The sequence below is a fragment of the Aquarana catesbeiana genome, linkage group LG10 (assembly GCF_042186555.1).
Source record: "Aquarana catesbeiana isolate 2022-GZ linkage group LG10, ASM4218655v1, whole genome shotgun sequence".
In the NCBI taxonomy this organism is placed as follows: Eukaryota; Metazoa; Chordata; class Amphibia; order Anura; family Ranidae; genus Aquarana; species Aquarana catesbeiana.
The window spans coordinates 260,042,300-260,060,683 of record NC_133333.1 but is presented as its reverse complement, the minus strand read 5'-3'; the positions used below and the strand labels follow the sequence as shown (position 1 = coordinate 260,060,683).

General features: G+C 45.0%; 1 protein-coding gene across 1 annotated transcript in view; it reads right to left on the bottom strand.

The window, feature by feature from the left end:
* Positions 1-17,855, bottom strand: part of CEP104 (centrosomal protein 104) — a gene marked incomplete at its 5' end in the record, with an annotated part of 87,833 nt that extends 69,978 nt beyond the window's left edge. The window contains 2 exon segments of the mRNA XM_073603702.1: positions 7,733-7,906; positions 17,688-17,855. Of these exon segments, the coding sequence (XP_073459803.1) occupies positions 7,733-7,906; positions 17,688-17,855 (342 nt within the window).
* Between the last annotated feature and the right edge of the window lie 529 nt (positions 17,856-18,384).

Below are 18,384 nucleotides of genomic sequence, written 5' to 3'. Positions count from 1 at the left end.
CTGGATATTCATTAGAAAAAAGGTACTTAGATATTTTTTTTAATAATTACAGAGGCGTCATCCACATACAGACATACAAGGGAGAATGTACATTACAGTGTGTGTTTAGTATCAATTTAAGTTGCTGTGATGTGTTTCCGTTTTAACTATAGATATACAATCTCAGCATTTAGTACAGGATAAAGGATTCTCAGAGCACTATGGGATGGCTAAAGAGACAGTAGCTGTCTGCTTGAAGGCTAGTTTTATCTGACTGAAATCTAACATGGAGTCATCCTAGATTTCAGCTTGAGTGATTGATCTGTATAAATAATAGATAACATATCTACGTGTGAAAGGGAGCCAGGAGCCGAAAAAGAATAAAAACTATTATATATTCTAGTGTTTTTTAATGCTGATTTTAATTTTGTATTAAAATGTATCTCTTTTTATATACCGTATATACTCGAGTATAAGTCGAGTTTTTCAGCACATTTTTTTGTGCTGAAAGTGCCCCCCTCGACTTATACTGGAGTCAAGCACTTTTCTGCAGCAAAAAAATTCATTTTCTGAACCGAATTTGGGGCCCCGTATCTCAGGGCCACTTGGTGCTAGGAACCCCAAATAAATGCAAACCTAGTGGAAATGGTACCACAACATATCCAAAGCTGGGGTTCCTAGCACCAAGTGGCCCTGAGATACGGGGCCCCAAAATCGGTTCGGAAAATGTCATTCTCTGCTGCAGAAAAGTGCTTGACATTTTCTGAACCGATTTTGGGGCCCCGTATCTCAGGGCTACTTGGTGCTAGGAACCCCAAATTTTGTGTGCAAACCCAGTGGAACTGGTACCATAACATATCCAAAGCTGGGGTTCCTAGCACCAAGTGGCCCCGAGATACGGGGCCCCAATACCGGTTCGGAAAATGTCATTCTCTGCTGCAGAAAAGTGCTTGACATTTTCTAAACCGATTTTTGGGGCCCCGTATCTCGGGGTCACTTGGTGTTAGAAACCCCAGCTTTGGATATTTTATGGTGCTAGTTCCACTGGGCTGGCACACCAAATTTGGGGTTCCTAGCACTAAGTGGCCCTGAGATACGGGGCCCCAAATTCGGTCAACTGTGTCCATCTGCAGCAATGTCATTTCAGGACCCTTTGGGTTCAGAGACCCCAAATTTTGGCTGCAGCTAGGGGGCATCTAGGAACCCTTAACTACCGAGTTTGAAGTTCGGCTGACCTATGGCTGCAAATGGGCACTGTGAGGCATGCAAATGGGCACAGTGAGGCTGCAAATGGGCACAGTGAGGCTGCAAATGGGCACAGTGAGGCTGCAAATGGGCATTGTTGACCCTCTTTTCCACTTACAGTAGCTGCGCATTTCTCACCCTCGTCTTATACTCGGGTCAATAAGTTTTTCCCATTTTTTTGTGGTAAATTAGGGCCTCGACTTATACTCGGATCGACTTATACTCGAGTATATACGGGTAATAAAAATGATTTAAAAGATTTAAAATTTGCCCATCTAATTCACAATATGGCGTTCCAGATCGCGGGCGGAATCGTGGCCAATTGTGGGATGCCCTTTGCGATCCCCGTTACTTTCTATGGCACCCGAATCTCGCTGCCATTTTGCTGCGATTGTCACCCGATGAATCACAGTAAAATCCTGCAAGCAAACAGAATCGCGGGACGCCGAACGCCCAAAAAAAGTTCTTGTGCTTCTTTTGGGTGACAGGTGTCCAGCAATTATGTTTTCACGATTTTACCGCAATTCGAACGACAATCGTGGCAAAATCGCGCTGCATTTGGGGTGCCATTGGAAATCATGAGGATTGCAAGGGCGTCCCACGATTTGCTGCGATGCGAGACGTCTAGATGTGAACGGAGCCTAAAAAAAAACGGTTACATTGTTTATTATTTTAAATATGAGCAAAAATAAAAAGAAAAGTACAAAACTGATACATATTCCTTATATCGGGAGTATTATACCCGCATTTCTATAGTCATTCCAACAAAAGTAGGTTCCTTCTACATACAGTGTAACCACTTTAATCGTTCGCTTTTATTTTATTTATTTTGCTCCTGGTGGGTTCGGTCGGCCCAGCACAAAGCGCGTGTGTAATGGCTTTCACCGCTTTCTTTTAAGCGTGCGATTACAAATCTCTTCTCTTTGCCAAAGCCAAAAATGCGCCCATGAAATAATCGTGCGCCACTGGTAGACGGGCGAGGGGGGCTGAGGCTTTTATAAGGGGGGGGGGGGGGGGACACGTTAACTCTAGACACGTCTGAGCTCTGAGGAAACGAGCGTGTTTTTTTTTCCAGGCTGGGAGAACGGCGCAGTAAATAACGGCGGCGGTCCCCAAAGGCGGGCAGTTCATCCGCGCACACAAAGTGTTACTGTTCCATGGCGGGGCTGTGCTGGAATATCACAGGGACTGCTAGGCTTGGGCAACCGCTGAGATCATTTCTGAACAAGGCTGGTATTGTTCGCACTGAGCGCTCCTGGGGTTCTGCATTTTAAAACACTGGATGTTTACTCCGTGCTTTTCATTAAGTATTATTGTAACTCGTCTTTGTGCATTTTAAACGATCCTATCTGCCAGTGTATTCACAGGGACAATAAGGCATTTCGGTTTGTTTGTTTCAATATTAACCAAATGCCAACCGGCCAATTCTGACATTTCTCTACATGTAAAAATCTAATTTTTTTTTTGCTAGAAAATTACTTAGAACCCCCAAACATTATGTGTGTATATATATATATACATACACACACACACACACACATACATACACAGTGGGGACGGAAAGTATTCAGATCCCCTTAAAATTTTCACTTTGTTATATTGCAGCCATTTGCTAAAATCATTTAAGTTCATTTTTTTCCTCAATGTACACACAGCACCCCATATTGTACACAGCACCCCATATTATACACACAGCACCCCATATTGTACACACAGCACCCCATATTGTACACACAGCACCCCATATTGTACACACAGGACCCCATATTGTACACACAGGACCCCATATTGTACACACAGCACCCCATATTGTACACACAGCACCCCATATTGTACACACAGCCCCCCATATTGTACACACAGCACCCCCATATTGTACACACAGCACCCCATATTGTACACACATCACCCAATATTGTACACACAGCACCCCATATTGTACACACAGCCCCCCATATTGTACACACAACACCTCATATTGTACACACAGCCCCCCATATTGTACACACATCACCCCATATTGTACACACAGCACCCCATATTATACACACAGCCCCCCATATTGTACACACAGCACCCCATATTATACACACAGCCCCCCATATTGTACACACAGCACCCCATATTGTACACACAGCACCCCATATTGTACACACAGCACCCCATATTGTACACACAGCACCCCATATTGTACACACAGCCCCCCATATTGTACACACAGCACCCCATATTATACACACAGCACCCCATATTGTACACACAGCACCCCATATTGTACACACAGCACCTCATATTGTATACACAGCCCCCCATATTGTACACACAGCACCCCATATTGTACACACAGCACTCCATATTGTACACACAGCCCCCCATATTGTACACACAGCACCCCATATTGTACACACAGCCCCCCATATTGTACACACAGCCCCCCATATTGTACACACATCACCTCATATTGTACACACAGCCCCCCATATTGTACACACAGCCCCCCATATTGTACACACAGCCCCCCATATTGTACACACAGCACTCCATATTGTACACACAGCACCCCATATTGTACACACAGCCCCCCCATATTGTACACACAGCTCCTCATATTGACAGAAAAACACAGAATTGTTGACATTTTTGCAAATTTATTAAAAAAGAAAACCTGAACTATCACATGGTCCTAAGTATTCAGACCCTTTGCTCAGTATTTAGTAGAAGCCCCTTTTGATGAGTCTTTTTGGGAAAGATACAACAAGTTTTTCACACCTGGATTTGGGGATCCTCTGCCATTCCTCCTTGCAGATCCTCTCCAGTTCTGTCAGGGGGGATGGTAAACGTTGGTGGACGGCCATTTTTAGGTCTCTCCAAAGATGCTCAATTGGGATTAAGTCAGGGCTCTGGCTGGGCCATTCAAGAACAGTCATGGAGTTGTTGTGAAGCCACTCCTTCATTTTAGCTGTGTGCTTAGGGTCATTGTCTTGTTGGAAGGTAAACCTTCCGCCCAGTCTGAGGTCCTGAGCACTCTGGAGAAGGTTTTCGTCCAGGATATCCCTGTACTTGGCCGCATTCATCTTTCCCTCGATTGCAACCAGTTGTCCTGTCCCTGCAGCTGAAAAACACCCCCACAGCATGATGCTGCCACCACCATGCTTCACTGTTGGGACTGTATTGGACAGGTGATGAGCAGTGCCTGGTTTTCTCCACACATACCGCTTAGAATTAAGGCCAAAAAGTTCTATCTTGGTCTCATCAGACCAGAGAATCTTATTTCTCACCATCTTGGAGTCCTTCAGGTGTTTTTTAGTAAACTCCATGCGGCTTTCATGTGTCTTGCACTGAGGAGAGGCTTCCGTCGGGCCACTCTGCCATAAAGCCCCGACTGGTGGAGGGCTGCAGTGATGGTTGACTTTCTACAACTTTCTCCCATCTCCCGACTGCATCCCTGGAGCTCAGCCACAGTGATCTTTGGGTTCTTCTTTACCTCTCTCACCAAGGCTCTTCTCCCCCGATAGCTCAGTTTGGCCGGACGGCCAGCTCTAGGAAGGGTTCTGGTCGTCCCAAATATCTTCCATTTAAGGATTATGGAGGCCACTGTGCTTTTAGGAACCTTAAGTGCAGCAGAAATGTTTTTGTAACCTTGGCCAGATCTGTGCCTTGTCACAATTCTGTCTCTGAGCTCTTCAGGCAGTTCCTTTGACCTCATGATTCTCATTTGCTCTGACATGCACTGTGAGCTGTAAGGTCTTATATAGACAGGTGTGTGGCTTTCCTAATCAAGTCCAATCAGTATAATCAAACACAGCTGGACTCAAATGAAGGTGTAGAACCATCTCAAGGATGATCAGAAGAAATGGACAGGACCTGAGTTATATATATGAGTGTCACAGCAAAGGGTCTGAATACTTAGGACCATGTGATATTTCAGTTTTTCTTTTTTAATAAATCTGCAAAAATGTCAACAATTCTGTGTTTTTCTGTCAATATGGGGGGCTGTGTGTATAATATGAGGTGCTGTGTGTACAATATGGAGTGCTGTGTGTACAATATGGGGGGCTGTGTGTACAATATGGGGGGCTGTGTGTACAATATGGGGGGCTGTGTGTACAATATGAGGTGCTGTGTGTACAATATGAGGTGCTGTGTGTACAATATGGGGGGCTGTGTGTACAATATGGGGGGCTGTGTGTACAATATGGGGTGCTGTGTGTACAATATGAGGTGCTGTGTGTACAATATGGGGGGCTGTGTGTACAATATGGGGAGCTGTGTGTACAATATGAGGTGCTGTGTGTACAATATGGGGGGCTGTGTGTACAATATGGGGTGCTGTGTGTACAATATGGGGGGCTGTGTGTACAATATGGGGGGCTGTGTGTACAATATGGGGGGCTGTGTGTACAATATGGGGTGATGTGTGTACAATATGGGGTGATGTGTGTACAATATGGGGTGATGTGTGTACAATATGGGGTCCTGTGTGTAGAATATGGGGTGCTGTGTGTACAATATGGGGGGCTGTGTGTACAATATGGGGTGCTGTGTGTACAATATGGGGTGCTGTGTGTACAATATGGGGTGCTGTGTGTACAATATGGGGTGCTGTGTGTACAATATGGGGTGCTGTGTGTACAATATGGGGTGCTGTGTGTACAATATGGAGTGCTGTGTGTACAATATGGAGTGCTGTGTGTACAATATGAGGTGCTGTGTGTACAATATGGGGTGCTGTGTGTACAATATGGGGTGCTGTGTGTACAATATGGGGAGCTGTGTGTACAATATGGGGTGCTGTGTGTACAATATGGGGAGCTGTGTGTACAATATGGAGTGCTGTGTGTACAATATGGAGTGCTGTGTGTACAATATGAGGTGCTGTGTACAATATGGGGTGCTGTGTGTACAATATGGGGTGCTGTGTGTACAATATGGGGTGCTGTGTGTACAATATGGGGTGCTGTGTGTACAATATCGGGTGATGTGTGTACAATATGAGGTGCTGTGTGTACAATATGGGGGGCTGTGTGTACAATATGGGGGGCTGTGTGTACAATATGGGGGGCTGTGTGTACAATATGGGGGGCTGTGTGTACAATATGGGGTGCTGTGTGTACAATATGGGGTGATGTGTGTACAATATGGGGTGCTGTGTGTACAATATGGGGGGCTGTGTGTACAATATGGGGTGCTGTGTGTACAATATGGGGTGATGTGTGTACAATATGAGGTGCTGTGTGTACAATATGGGGTGCTGTGTGTACAATATGAGGTGCTGTGTGTACAATATGAGGTGCTGTGTGTACAATATGAGGTGCTGTGTGTACAATATGAGGTGCTGTGTGTACAATATGGGGTGCTGTGTGTACAATATGGGGTGCTGTGTGTACAATATGGGGGGCTGTGTGTACAATATGGGGGGCTGTGTGTACAATATGGGGTGCTGTGTGTACAATATGGGGTGCTGTGTGTACAATATGGGGTGCTGTGTGTACAATATGGGGTGCTGTGTGTACAATATGGGGTGCTGTGTGTACAATATGGGGTGCTGTGTGTACAATATGGGGTGCTGTGTGTACAATATGGGGTGCTGTGTGTACAATATGAGGTGATGTGTGTACAATATGGGGTGCTGTGTGTACAATATGGGGGGCTGTGTGTACAATATGGGGTGCTGTGTGTACAATATGGGGTGCTGTGTGTACAATATGGGGTGATGTGTGCACAATATGGGGTGCTGTGTGTGCAATATGGGGTGCTGTGTGTACAATATGGGGTGATGTGTGTACAATATGGGGGGCTGTGTGTACAATATGGGGTGCTGTGTGTACAATATGGGGTGCTGTGTGTACAATATGGGGTGTTGTGTGTACAATATGGGGTGCTGTGTATACAATATGGGGTGCTGTGTGTACAATATGGGGTGCTGTGTGTACAATATTGGGTGCTGTGTGTACAATATGGGGTGATGTGTGTACAATATGGGGTGCTGTGTGTACAATATGGGGTGATGTGTGTACAATATGGGGTGCTGTGTGTACATTAATGAGGAAAAAAATGAACTTAAATGATTTTAGCAAATGGCTGCAATATAACAAAGAGTGAAAAATTTAAGGCCCCCACTATATATGAATATATATCTCTAGATAGATAGATAGATAGATAGATATATATATATTTATTAAAAAAGTCCAGAGGATTGCTGCACTTAAAAACTTAGTTTATTCGTTCAAAGATTTGAAGTTACATCTCAGAAAGTGTTCAAAAAGATTTCGGTTTCGGGCTCACGCCCTTCCTCAGATCAGAACACATCTAACATTTTGATCACAGACATTGCAATTTAACATTTTTCCAAAAAAATTGTGATTTTTTTTTTGGAAAAATGTTAAATTGCAATGCAGCAATCCTCTGGACTTTTTCTCATATTATATATATATATTTTTTTTACAGATTGGTTGGGAATGCAGAGATTGCATTTTCACTCAGGTGAGGAAGCCAGAAAAGTGAATACCTGAATAAAGTTGGTGGCGATGACTCGGTGTCGGTTTGCAGAGTCGCCGGTCCTGGAGAGCAGGTCTGGCAGAGTTTTCTCCACACAGTGCACGGTTTCCCCTCGGCCCAGCTTATGTTTGGGGATATAATGAGTGATGATCATTTTCAGGAGTCGTAGGGAGGCCTGGAATACCTGAGAAAAGAAAACACGGATCAGGAAACTCTCTGAGCGGTATAATAAAGAATTCCACATTTTGATCTTGCCCACCTGGATATTTTGGATGTTTCCGTCCTCCATTAAATATCTTTCATTAAATGAAACAAATTAAATTCTAAAAAGAGGATCTCCGTCCTTATAATGAGCACAGTAGGTGTGAAGTGCTTTACACATGTAGGACAGAGTCACACCAGAGGTGGCGCTGTTGTTCTGGACCTGGAAAGCACTCCATGGTGAACAGACACGGTATACACCACAATACAGAGCTCAGTCCAGGGCCGAAGGTCACATTCCAGGCTAGGCCTGCAATTGTCCCGCAGGGTCCAGGTACAGCCTCCAAACTACTGCTTAGAATACAGCAACCTGGATAGTTCTATGTAGAGCCCAGCTCAAGCCGTGACATAGAAATCATGATTGAAGTCACCATGGACAAAAACATAAAGTGGTGCAACAGGCTGAAGATAGAAGGCAAGCAAAATCAAACTGAGCTCTGGAGACGTCTAGCCTCAAAGTACACTAGCAAATAAGTAAGGCATGCTGGGTAGGGGAGGAGTTATAAGGGGGCAGGCTTACAACCTTTCTTGTTTGTCAGTGTCCCAACCTCCTTTAGGTGGCAGTATAACAACTGCTATTGAACTGAATTTCTGTGTCCCTTAATGGATGATGGAGAAATATATGAACATATATATCAATGCGTTTGATTAAAAGGTAAATTATTTTTTTTTTTTAAACAACAAACATCATACTTACCTCCACCGTGCAGCTCGTTTTGCACAGAGTGGCCTCGATCTTCCTGTACTGGGATCCCACGGCGGCTGTCTCGGCTCCTCCCCGCATCAGATAACCCCCTTGGCGAAGCCCTTCCCCCCAGGGGGTTACCTTGCGGGCGTGCTCCCGAGTCCAGCATTTGGCATCCATAGAGGCCGAAAGCTGGACTCGGCCCCGCCCCCGGTGCTCGCGTCATTGGATTTGATTGACAGCAGTGGGAGCCAATGGCTGCGCTGCTGTCAATATATCCAATCAAGAGCCGAGAACCCCGGGCAGAGAGACAGTGCGCCCCCGTGGATCAAGTTCGAGGGTTCAGCTAAGTAAAACGGGGGGGCTGGGGGGTGGGGCAGTCACTGACAGGTGTTTTTCACCTCAATGCACAGGATGCATTAAGGTGAAAAAACACGAAGGTTTAAAACCTCTTTAAAAGTGGCCGTTGGTGAGAGATCACATGACCAGTTAGAAGTGGCCGTTGGTGAGAGATCACATGACCAGTTAGAAGTGGCCGTTGGTGAGAGATCACATGACCAGTTAGAAGTGGCCGTTGGTGAGAGATCACATGACCAGTTAGAAGTGGCCGTTGGTGAGAGATCACATGACCAGTTAGAAGTGGCCGTTGGTGAGAGATCACATGACCAGTTAGAAGTGGCCGTTGGTGAGAGATCACATGACTAGTTAGAAGTGGCCGTTGATGAGAGATCACATGACCAGTTAAAAGTGGCCGTTGGTGAGAGATCACATGACCAGTTAGAAGTGGCCGTTGGTGAGAGATCACATGACCAGTTAGAAGAGGCTGTTGGTGAGAGATCACATGACCAGAAGTGGCCGTTGATGAAAGATCACATGACCAGTTAGAAGTGGCCGTTGATGAGAGATCACATGACCAGTTAGAAGTGGCTGTTGATGAGAGATCACATGACCAGTTAGAAGTGGCCGTTGGTGAGAGATCACATGACCAGTTAGAAGTGGCCGTTGGTGAGAGATCACATGACCAGTTAGAAGTGGCCGTTGGTGAGAGATCACATGACCAGTTAGAAGTGGCCGTTGGTGAGAGATCACATGACCAGTTAGAAGAGGCTGTTGGTGAGAGATCACATGACCAGAAGTGGCCGTTGATGAAAGATCACATGACCAGTTAGAAGTGGCCGTTGATGAGAGATCACATGACCAGTTAGAAGTGGCCGTTGGTGAGAGATCACATGACCAGTTAGAAGTGGCCGTTGGTGAGAGATCACATGACCAGTTAGAAGTGGCCGTTGGTGAGAGATCACATGACCAGTTAGAAGTGGCCGTTGGTGAGAGATCACATGACCAGTTAGAAGTGGCCGTTGGTGAGAGATCACATGACCAGTTAGAAGTGGCTGTTGGTGAGAGATCACATGACCAGTTAGAAGTGGCCGTTGGTGAGAGATCACATGACCAGTTAGAAGTGGCCGTTGGTGAGAGATCACATGACCAGTTAGAAGTGGCTGTTGGTGAGAGATCACATGACCCATCCCATTCCTTAGTACTGTCCTGCAGTTCGATCGTAGCAGTTACATAAACTGGAGCAAGCATGGACTGTACTGAAGGGAAAGACGTCAGAACTGTTTGTCTTTGATTAAAAAGGAGAGGCCATTCCAGTAAGACTACAAGGCTCCGGTAACACTTTGTAGCAGCAGCTTAAGTGTACCGAGAATACGATGTCGTGCCAAGAAGAGGCGCCGCTTCTGGAAGTGACTGCCATCCCGGGGCCCCAGACCGCCGCGGTAGCTGAAGTGATATCACCCGGGGGGACTGGACAGGATTCAACCCACTGTCACCGCCAAGCGTCTCAATACTTTCCACATTAAACTGTATATAAAAGAATACAATGTTCTGTGTGTACAAGCAATCAATTACAGAGACTTCATTGGTGAAATAAGTTATAATCCGGGGGGTGGGGGGGGAAAGATGGCCACCGCCGGCAACTCAGCAGGAGGGGGCGTAAAAAGGGTTCCGGAACTGCAACCCATGGTGATAAAGGACCTTCTCCCATCTCTGGCTGCAATAAAAGTCAACAAGAAGAAGTGACCCTTTCTTCTCTCTCTTCATACTTCAGATCCAACATTTGATATGTAGGACTCCAGCTGTCTCCACACTGGAAGAAATCCGTCCAAAACTGGAGACTTTCCTTCATTTTCCATCTTAGTGACAAGTCAGCAAGACGAAAGGTGAATCTCTAAATGGTATCAACTGTGTTTAGCTAGTCTTCAGCTTTACATCCCCCCTCCCCCACCTTCAGTCTTGCACTGCTGTACCCGCTCCTCGCCTGTACTTGAAAACGGCTTCCTCTGATTTTACTGCACACTGTGAGCTTCTCACAATGTGCATTAGAAGCTGCAGCAAGTCAGATAGAGCCCCGCCCCATTTCGTAGCCGGAGGACATCCAGCAATATCTAGCCCCCACCCAGGCTGACTTTCCCTGGCCCCGCCCCTTTCATTTATTGGATTTCAGTTCTTTCAAACATGGAGGCTCGGCATCATGGGGATGCGTTTTCTAGGGCAATCTGCCTGCAAATACAACCTGCTCAGGAACACCCACCCCTCCAGACTGACACCCACATATTAAAGTGATTGTAAAGGCAGAAGGTGCATTCTATGCATTAAGATAAAAAGCCTTCTGTGTGCCCCCCCCCCCCCCCCCCCCTCAGCCCCCCCTAATACTTACCTGAGCCCCCATCTCTGTCCAGCGATGTCCACGAGTTCCTCGGCCATCCGGGACTCTCCCTCCTGATTGGCTGAGACACAGCAGCAGCGCCATTGGCTCCTGCTGCTGTCAATCAAACTCAGTTAACCAATCAGGCGAGAGAGTGGGCGGGCTCGGGTTCCCCCATAGCAAGCTGCTCGCTGTGGGGGGCACTCAACAGGAGAGAGAGACAAGGGGTTTTAGCCAGAGACCTGAGAAGAGGAGGATCGGGGCCGCTCTGTGCAAAAACCATGTTCGTTATTTTATCAGACTTTACAATCACTTTAAGTTCCTGGTGCCCAATCTGTGGTCCGGGGGCCCTTTAGCATCTTTTGTGTGGCCCTCGGGGGCAGAAACTCGTGCATTTTCCAAACAGTGATCTCTAGCAGTCTCATGTCTGTCTTCTGAAGCACGTCCCCCAGTCTCCTACAGTATCTCCGCCGTCTCCAACCAGCTCTTGGATCAGGTCCATAGTCTCTGACCATCTCCTGTTGTGTGCCGGCTGTCTGTGACACTAAATGTGGGGCCCTTTGGTAAGACCTCCTTCATCAAAGGGGACCACGACTGCAATAAAGTGGCTGTGAACCTTTTAATTATACCCAGTGAAGGGACCTTCCTCAGGTAATACACAGAGATGAAACAATTCCACCCTACCAAAGTTGTACCTGTTTATCTGCAGTCTACTCTTCTCTACATCCTTTCAAAGTTCAGAGTTTATACTGCTTGAAGGATATCTAAAGGCTAGTTTAAAAAAAAAAAAAAAAAAAAAAAAAAAATCATGTAATACTTCTGTCTCAGAAGACAGCAGGGTGGGGGTGGGGGGGCTCACGTATCTATGCCTGGAAGTGGGAGCAAAATACCTGTATTAGATGAGTATCTGCTCCCCCCTCCCCCATGAAAGGTGCCAAATGTGACACCGGAGGGGGGGAGGAACCGGAAAAGCGGAAGTTCAATTTTTGGGTGGAACTCCGCTTTAAAAACACTAAACTTTTTTCTGACATTTGTTGGTTTCAAGTTAAAATATTTTTTTTTTTTTGCTAGAAAATTACTTCGAACTCCCAAACATTATATATATAATTTTTTCTAGTAGAGACCCTAGAGAATAAAAATGGTGGTTGTTGCAATATTTTATGTCACACTGTATTTGTGCAGCAGTTGTTCAAATGCCATTTTTTGGGGGAAAAAAATTACACTTTAAAGTGGAGGGCCACCCTAAATAAAAAAAATTGCATCAAAAATCTTAAAAAAATGAAAAAAAAAAAAACATGTGAAAAATAAAAAAAAATTAACTTACCTGAAACCCTTGTTGCTAGGCAGTCTTCCTAATCTGCCTCTTCCTATTCCGCGGCGTGTTCTGCTCCTCGGTGAGCGGCCCCCGTTGCCTTCTGGGAACTGTGTGTGTTCCCAGAAAACCACAGGGCCATTCACAGAGTGCAGCGCCGCTCACGCGTGCGCAGTAGGAAACTGGCTTGTTTCCCTTAGTTAGGATGGCGGCGCCGGCAGCCGATCAGATGGACGGATCGGCCTCGGGGGGGCCGACATCGCGGGCTCGCTGGACAGGTAACTGTCCTTATTAAAAGTCAGCAGCTACAGTGTTTGAGTGTTTGTAGCTGCTGACTTTTTTTTTTTTTTTTTTAAACGGCTGGACCTCCTCTTTAATGTATTAAAAAAACTAACCAGTAAAGTTAGCCCAATTTTTTTGTATAATGTGAAAGATTTTACGCCGTGAGAATCGTGATCTTTTTATTCTAAGAAAAAAAAAAAAAATAGCGATTCTCATTTTGGCCAGAATCGTGCAGCGCTACTCCCCTGTCACCTTTTATCTCTTGGTGTCAGCGAAAACTTGTCAGAAGTGACTGGTGCTGATAGAGGAAGGAGGCAGCAGACAGAAATGGTACTCAGTGCTCTGGACTGAGACAAGTACACACTTTAGAGGGATGTGCTTTGTTCAGATTTCATGTCTGAGGTTTACAATCGCTGTTAGCCTTCTCCCTCCATAGCAGCACACAGTAATCCCAGCTTTTCTCTCCTCTCCCATCCCAGCAGCAGATGTTCCTAATTAAGATATCATCTGCACACAACCAGCGTTGGCTTCCCTAGAAGGGTGGTTTACTTTCCGCTGGCTTGTACATTACTCACCCGCCATGTAAGTATTGTCACGGTGCTGAACGCAGGATTTCAACCTAAAAAAGACGGAGAGAATGACCAGCGCCGGCGATCTTAAGACCCCCTTTGTTTGGAGCAGCGGGCATGACAAGGCGGGGAGTCTCTGAGGAGGGCCGCGGATCCCGCCATGCAGCTCTTCCAATACCTTCTCTATGGCAGCAGAAGGAAAAAAAAAAAACAATGTCCAGATTCAGAGTTTATTATTTTAATTAGTCACGCCGACTCATTAAAAGTCCCGTTGGCAGCGCGGGCCTGGAAAAAATAGAACCGAGGTCTGGTCCAAGCCTGGCTTCATGTAACCGGGGGATATACTGATATTACCGCCTGTATTTACCACTAACCGTACAATCTTTTTTTTTTTTTTTTTTTTTTTTCCATTAGGTTTTTTTTTTTTTTGGGGGTTTTTTTTGCCAGATTTTCGAACATCTCAGATAATTAACCCCGTCTGATCCGGAGTGGCTGGAAGAGCACGTCATGGTTTCCTAGCTGGAAGTGGCCAACCTCAACCAAGTCTGGAGTCCCGGCTGATGGTCGCTCCGTTTGGCATTAGTATAGGATTTCATTCATTGGTTTCCATGGATGGTTTATGTTGTTCTTGAACCACAAAACATGAAGATATAGGATTTTAAAATCATTTGTACTGCCACTATACCCTACAGAGCCATCAACATGAGCGCCCCCTAGAGGAGAAATATGCAGTGAAATGACATGGAGGCTGAATTTGGAGCTTTTTAAAGTAGAACTCCAGACAAAACTTCATTTTGCTTTGGTAAGAACAGGGTAAGGGTTAGAGCCCCTTTCAGGTTTTTATTACCATCTATGTCCCTGTTGGAAGAAGATGATTTCCCTTTCCTGTTAGGACAATGAAAGGGACAATTTTCTCTGGACTACTGCATTCGGAATATACGCAGCTACTAGGAGATTGTATCCTTGTATTTTACTGTAAGAGCAGCAAGGATGTGGAATTCCCTTCCACAGGCGGTGGTCTCAGCGGGGAGCATTGATAGCTTCAAGAAACTATTAGATAATCACCTGAATGACCGCAACATACAGGGATATACAATGTAATACTGACACATAATCACACACATAGGTTGGACTTGTGTCTTTTTTCAACCTCACCTACTATGTAACTATCCTAAGAAGCCATTGCGCCTCCTACTGGGCATCCCTCTGCACAGCCAGCCTGGGTGGAGTTATTGCCCTAAGGAGATGGAACGTCTCTTCCATCTCTAGTTTTTCCAAGATTAGAAACTAGGGTTGCACCAATATCACTTTTTAGGACCAAGTACCGATACTTTTTTTAAATGTCACGTGACAGTAGCACTGATGGGCATGGAGAGGTGGCACTGATGAGGTGTGGACTGTGTCAGTAGTGGGTTTTTTTTTTTTACAATTTTTTTTTTAATTATTTATTTACAATTTATTTATTTTGTTATTTTTACAATGCTTTCTTTTTTTTGACAGTGTCAGTGGTTTATTTTATTTTTTATACTTTTTACAGTTTTACTTTCAAATATTTAATACAATTTTTCCTTTTTTTTTAATCAACCCTTTTTGGGGGTTTTGGTGAGAGACATCTCCCCTTAGAGACAGGGAAAGGGACTGAGGACACAGATTCCCCAGTCCCTTTTTCTGTAGCCTCAGCTGCACTGAAGATGAATGGACAGAAGACAGCGGCTCCTCCCCATTTATAAAGTGAAGCAGAGGAAACTCCGTTTATGATGCTCAGTTATGATTGGACAGTCAGTGATCACTGTGCATTCAAAAAAGGAAGGAGTCGGTAAATGACAGATTTAAGGGGGGGGGGGGGTGAAGAACTTCCAATAGCCTAGGCGGTTAGAGCGGAGGTGGGAGCGAGTACCTGTCAAAATCAGTTACCGCTCCCTCCTCCTCCCTCAACAGCTCCATGTCTCAAACAGGAGCGGGGGAGGAGGCCTTAAAGCGGAACTTCCCCTATTAAGTGGAGTTCTGCTTTAAAAAGACTTACCTGGCTCGGTGTCACCGAGTCAGTGCCATCTCCAGCACGGCTCCCCTCACTTTCTGTTATTACAGGAGAAACTGAGAAATGCAGAGCCATAGGTTTCTGCTGCCGTCAAACTCCTGTGAGCAGAGAGTGGGGGATGTGGCTTACCGGCACTGTGTGTGACTATGGACGCACATAGCCTGGCTCAGAAACCAACAAGCACACACTGGTGTCTCCTTAGGACCTGGCTTGCTACAGGAGGCACCCAAAGTAGAGCGTAGAGGACAATGCCAGCGGGATTGCCAGAAAAGGAAGAAAACGACCTTTCTGTGGAATGCTGTTGCATAGAGCAGGTAAGTAACTTTTTTTTTTATTGCCTTAGGTATCACTTAACGGCTCATTTACATTTTGCTTTGACTTCAACACACATTAAAGCGCCTACCGCTTCAACATGCTTTTTTGATGTGTTTTTTATGCTTCTGCAATGTGTCAGTGATGCTTCTGTGGTGCTTTTTTGAAGCTTTAATAAAGCTTGGCAGATGCCCTGTGTGTGTTGATATCTCATTCGTCAGCGTGCGTCATGACGTCCGACACACGCTGACGAAGTGCGTAAGGAAGGACTTCCGGGAGTTGCCACCTTGATTTTAATACTTCCCTACTTTGGTTTAAGTGCAATTTTACTTTGTTCTTAATAAGTCTCATATATTCTACACTATGAGAGGCCCCTCTTCTCCTTATAGGCATGACATGTGGAGTGCCTAAAAGGAAAAATATATTATATATTAGAAAATATATATATATATATATATATATATATATATATATATATATATATATATATATATATATATATATATAAATTTTTTTTTTTACTAATTGTAGAAAATGTTGATGTTATTTTGAGGTGCAAACACTGTTTTGGTACATTTTATGGTGAATTGAGAGCGCGGTTACTAACTAGTTACACTCAGAGACCAGAAGCCACCAGCATTAAAAGCTGTACAATGAAAACCCTGGGGGGGGGGTAAGGGTTTTACCAAAATAGTTTACTGGGGAATGTTTATTTTTTTGTGCCCAACGTGTTAAACTAAAGAACTCTGAGAGTTTAATATTACTTTAATCTTTATCAGAACTTTGGAATAAATATGGCCATGAATGTGGGTAAATCATGTATTGCAATGAACAATCCAGGGAGGGTTTGTTAAGCCAAATGCAGGCTGTACTGTAGGACTCAATAGTAGTACCACCAAGACCAGCCCTGGACTGCAACCAAACAGCTGATAGTTCCACAGCCGTTTAGGTTCCCGCTGCTCCAAATTGTCCATGAAATCCCCTTCGATCCCTTTCACACTGAGGCACTTTACAGGCATTTTAGCGCTATAAATAGTGCCAGTAAAGCGCCTCTCATGCCACCCCAGTGTGAAAGCCCGAGTGCTTCAACACCGGGGGCGGTGCGCTTGTTGGACGGGGAAAAAAGTCCCACAAGCAGCATCTTGGGAGGGTGCGGGAGCTGTGTATACACCGTTATTGCACCTCCCTGGCCATTGAAATTAATGGGTAGCATTGCCGAAGCGCCTGCAAAGCGCTTTGCGGGTGCTTTTAACCCCTTATTAACCCCTTCTGCCTGCACAGCGCCGCTAAAACTAGTGGCGCTTTACCGCTAATGCTCGGGCAGTCTGAGTGTGAAAGTAGCCTTAGCTGGACACCTCGGGAAAAGGAAAAAACAGAAAAAAAAAAAAAAAACTGACTCAAGCATTCTACTGGCCGGGCATCTCCATTGCCAACTTCTGTCGGACCCGTGACATTTGTCCAAAAAAAACAAAAAACAAAACAAAAAGGGGCTGCAGGGCCCCACTCCACCCCATGCCCATCATCAAGGAACCCTCTCAGAGGGTGGCACTAGACATTTTTGGCTCTCTGGTCCAGCCCAGCAAGTAACCAGACTGATGATAAGGAAGGCAACAGCCATGCCGGCTACACATGCAGTTCTGGGGTAAATTCAACCAGTTTTCAAACACAAAAAAAAAATAAAGAAGCCAAAAAAAAAAGGACAGAAGCTAAGGGATTAAAAGGTCACCTACCAATTTTTTGAGATAAAAAATTAACAAAAAAAAAATTTAAAATACACCATGAATAGCGCAATCACTCACAGAGGTGACTTTGTCTTTGATGGCTCTGCGGACCAGGAATATGGCGGCTCTCAGGATGTTCTTCAGGTCATCCTTGGAGGTCGTACTCGGCATGTCGGAGAGCTTTTTGTGAACGGCCAGTAAGGCGTCTTCTCGGTATGACCAGGTCTTCGAGTAAGCGCCTGCAACCTGGGAAGCAACAAATAGAAGAAATGTACACATGAAGCGTTGTCATGGCATGTTATAGGGAACATTCACAGGCTTTGTACATATTTTCTTTATTATGGAAAAAAAATGAAATGTACTGAATGGCTCACAGCAGTGAATTCCATTTCATGAACTTAGTCTGAGATTCTAATCCGACAATAAATGCCTCAGACCAGGCTGACTGCTGTATACCCAGATAACACACGGTGCTCTGAGAATCCTTTGTCATGTCCTGTTTATTAGGGATGCAAAGCCATATATACACACATAGTAGACATGTGCACTGCTGAAAAATTCGCTAGTTTTCGTTTGTTTTCTTTCGTTTTTCGGGTCATTCGTTATGATCACAATTCGTAAATTCGGAAAACCCCAACATCTGAAATAACTAATAATAACCTAACTATTACTACCGATTTAATTATAGGTATTGGAATTTCCTTTCACATTTGGCTGTTGGTGAACGTAACGAATATGAATCTATCCGAAGAATTATCCAAAATAACGAATGCCG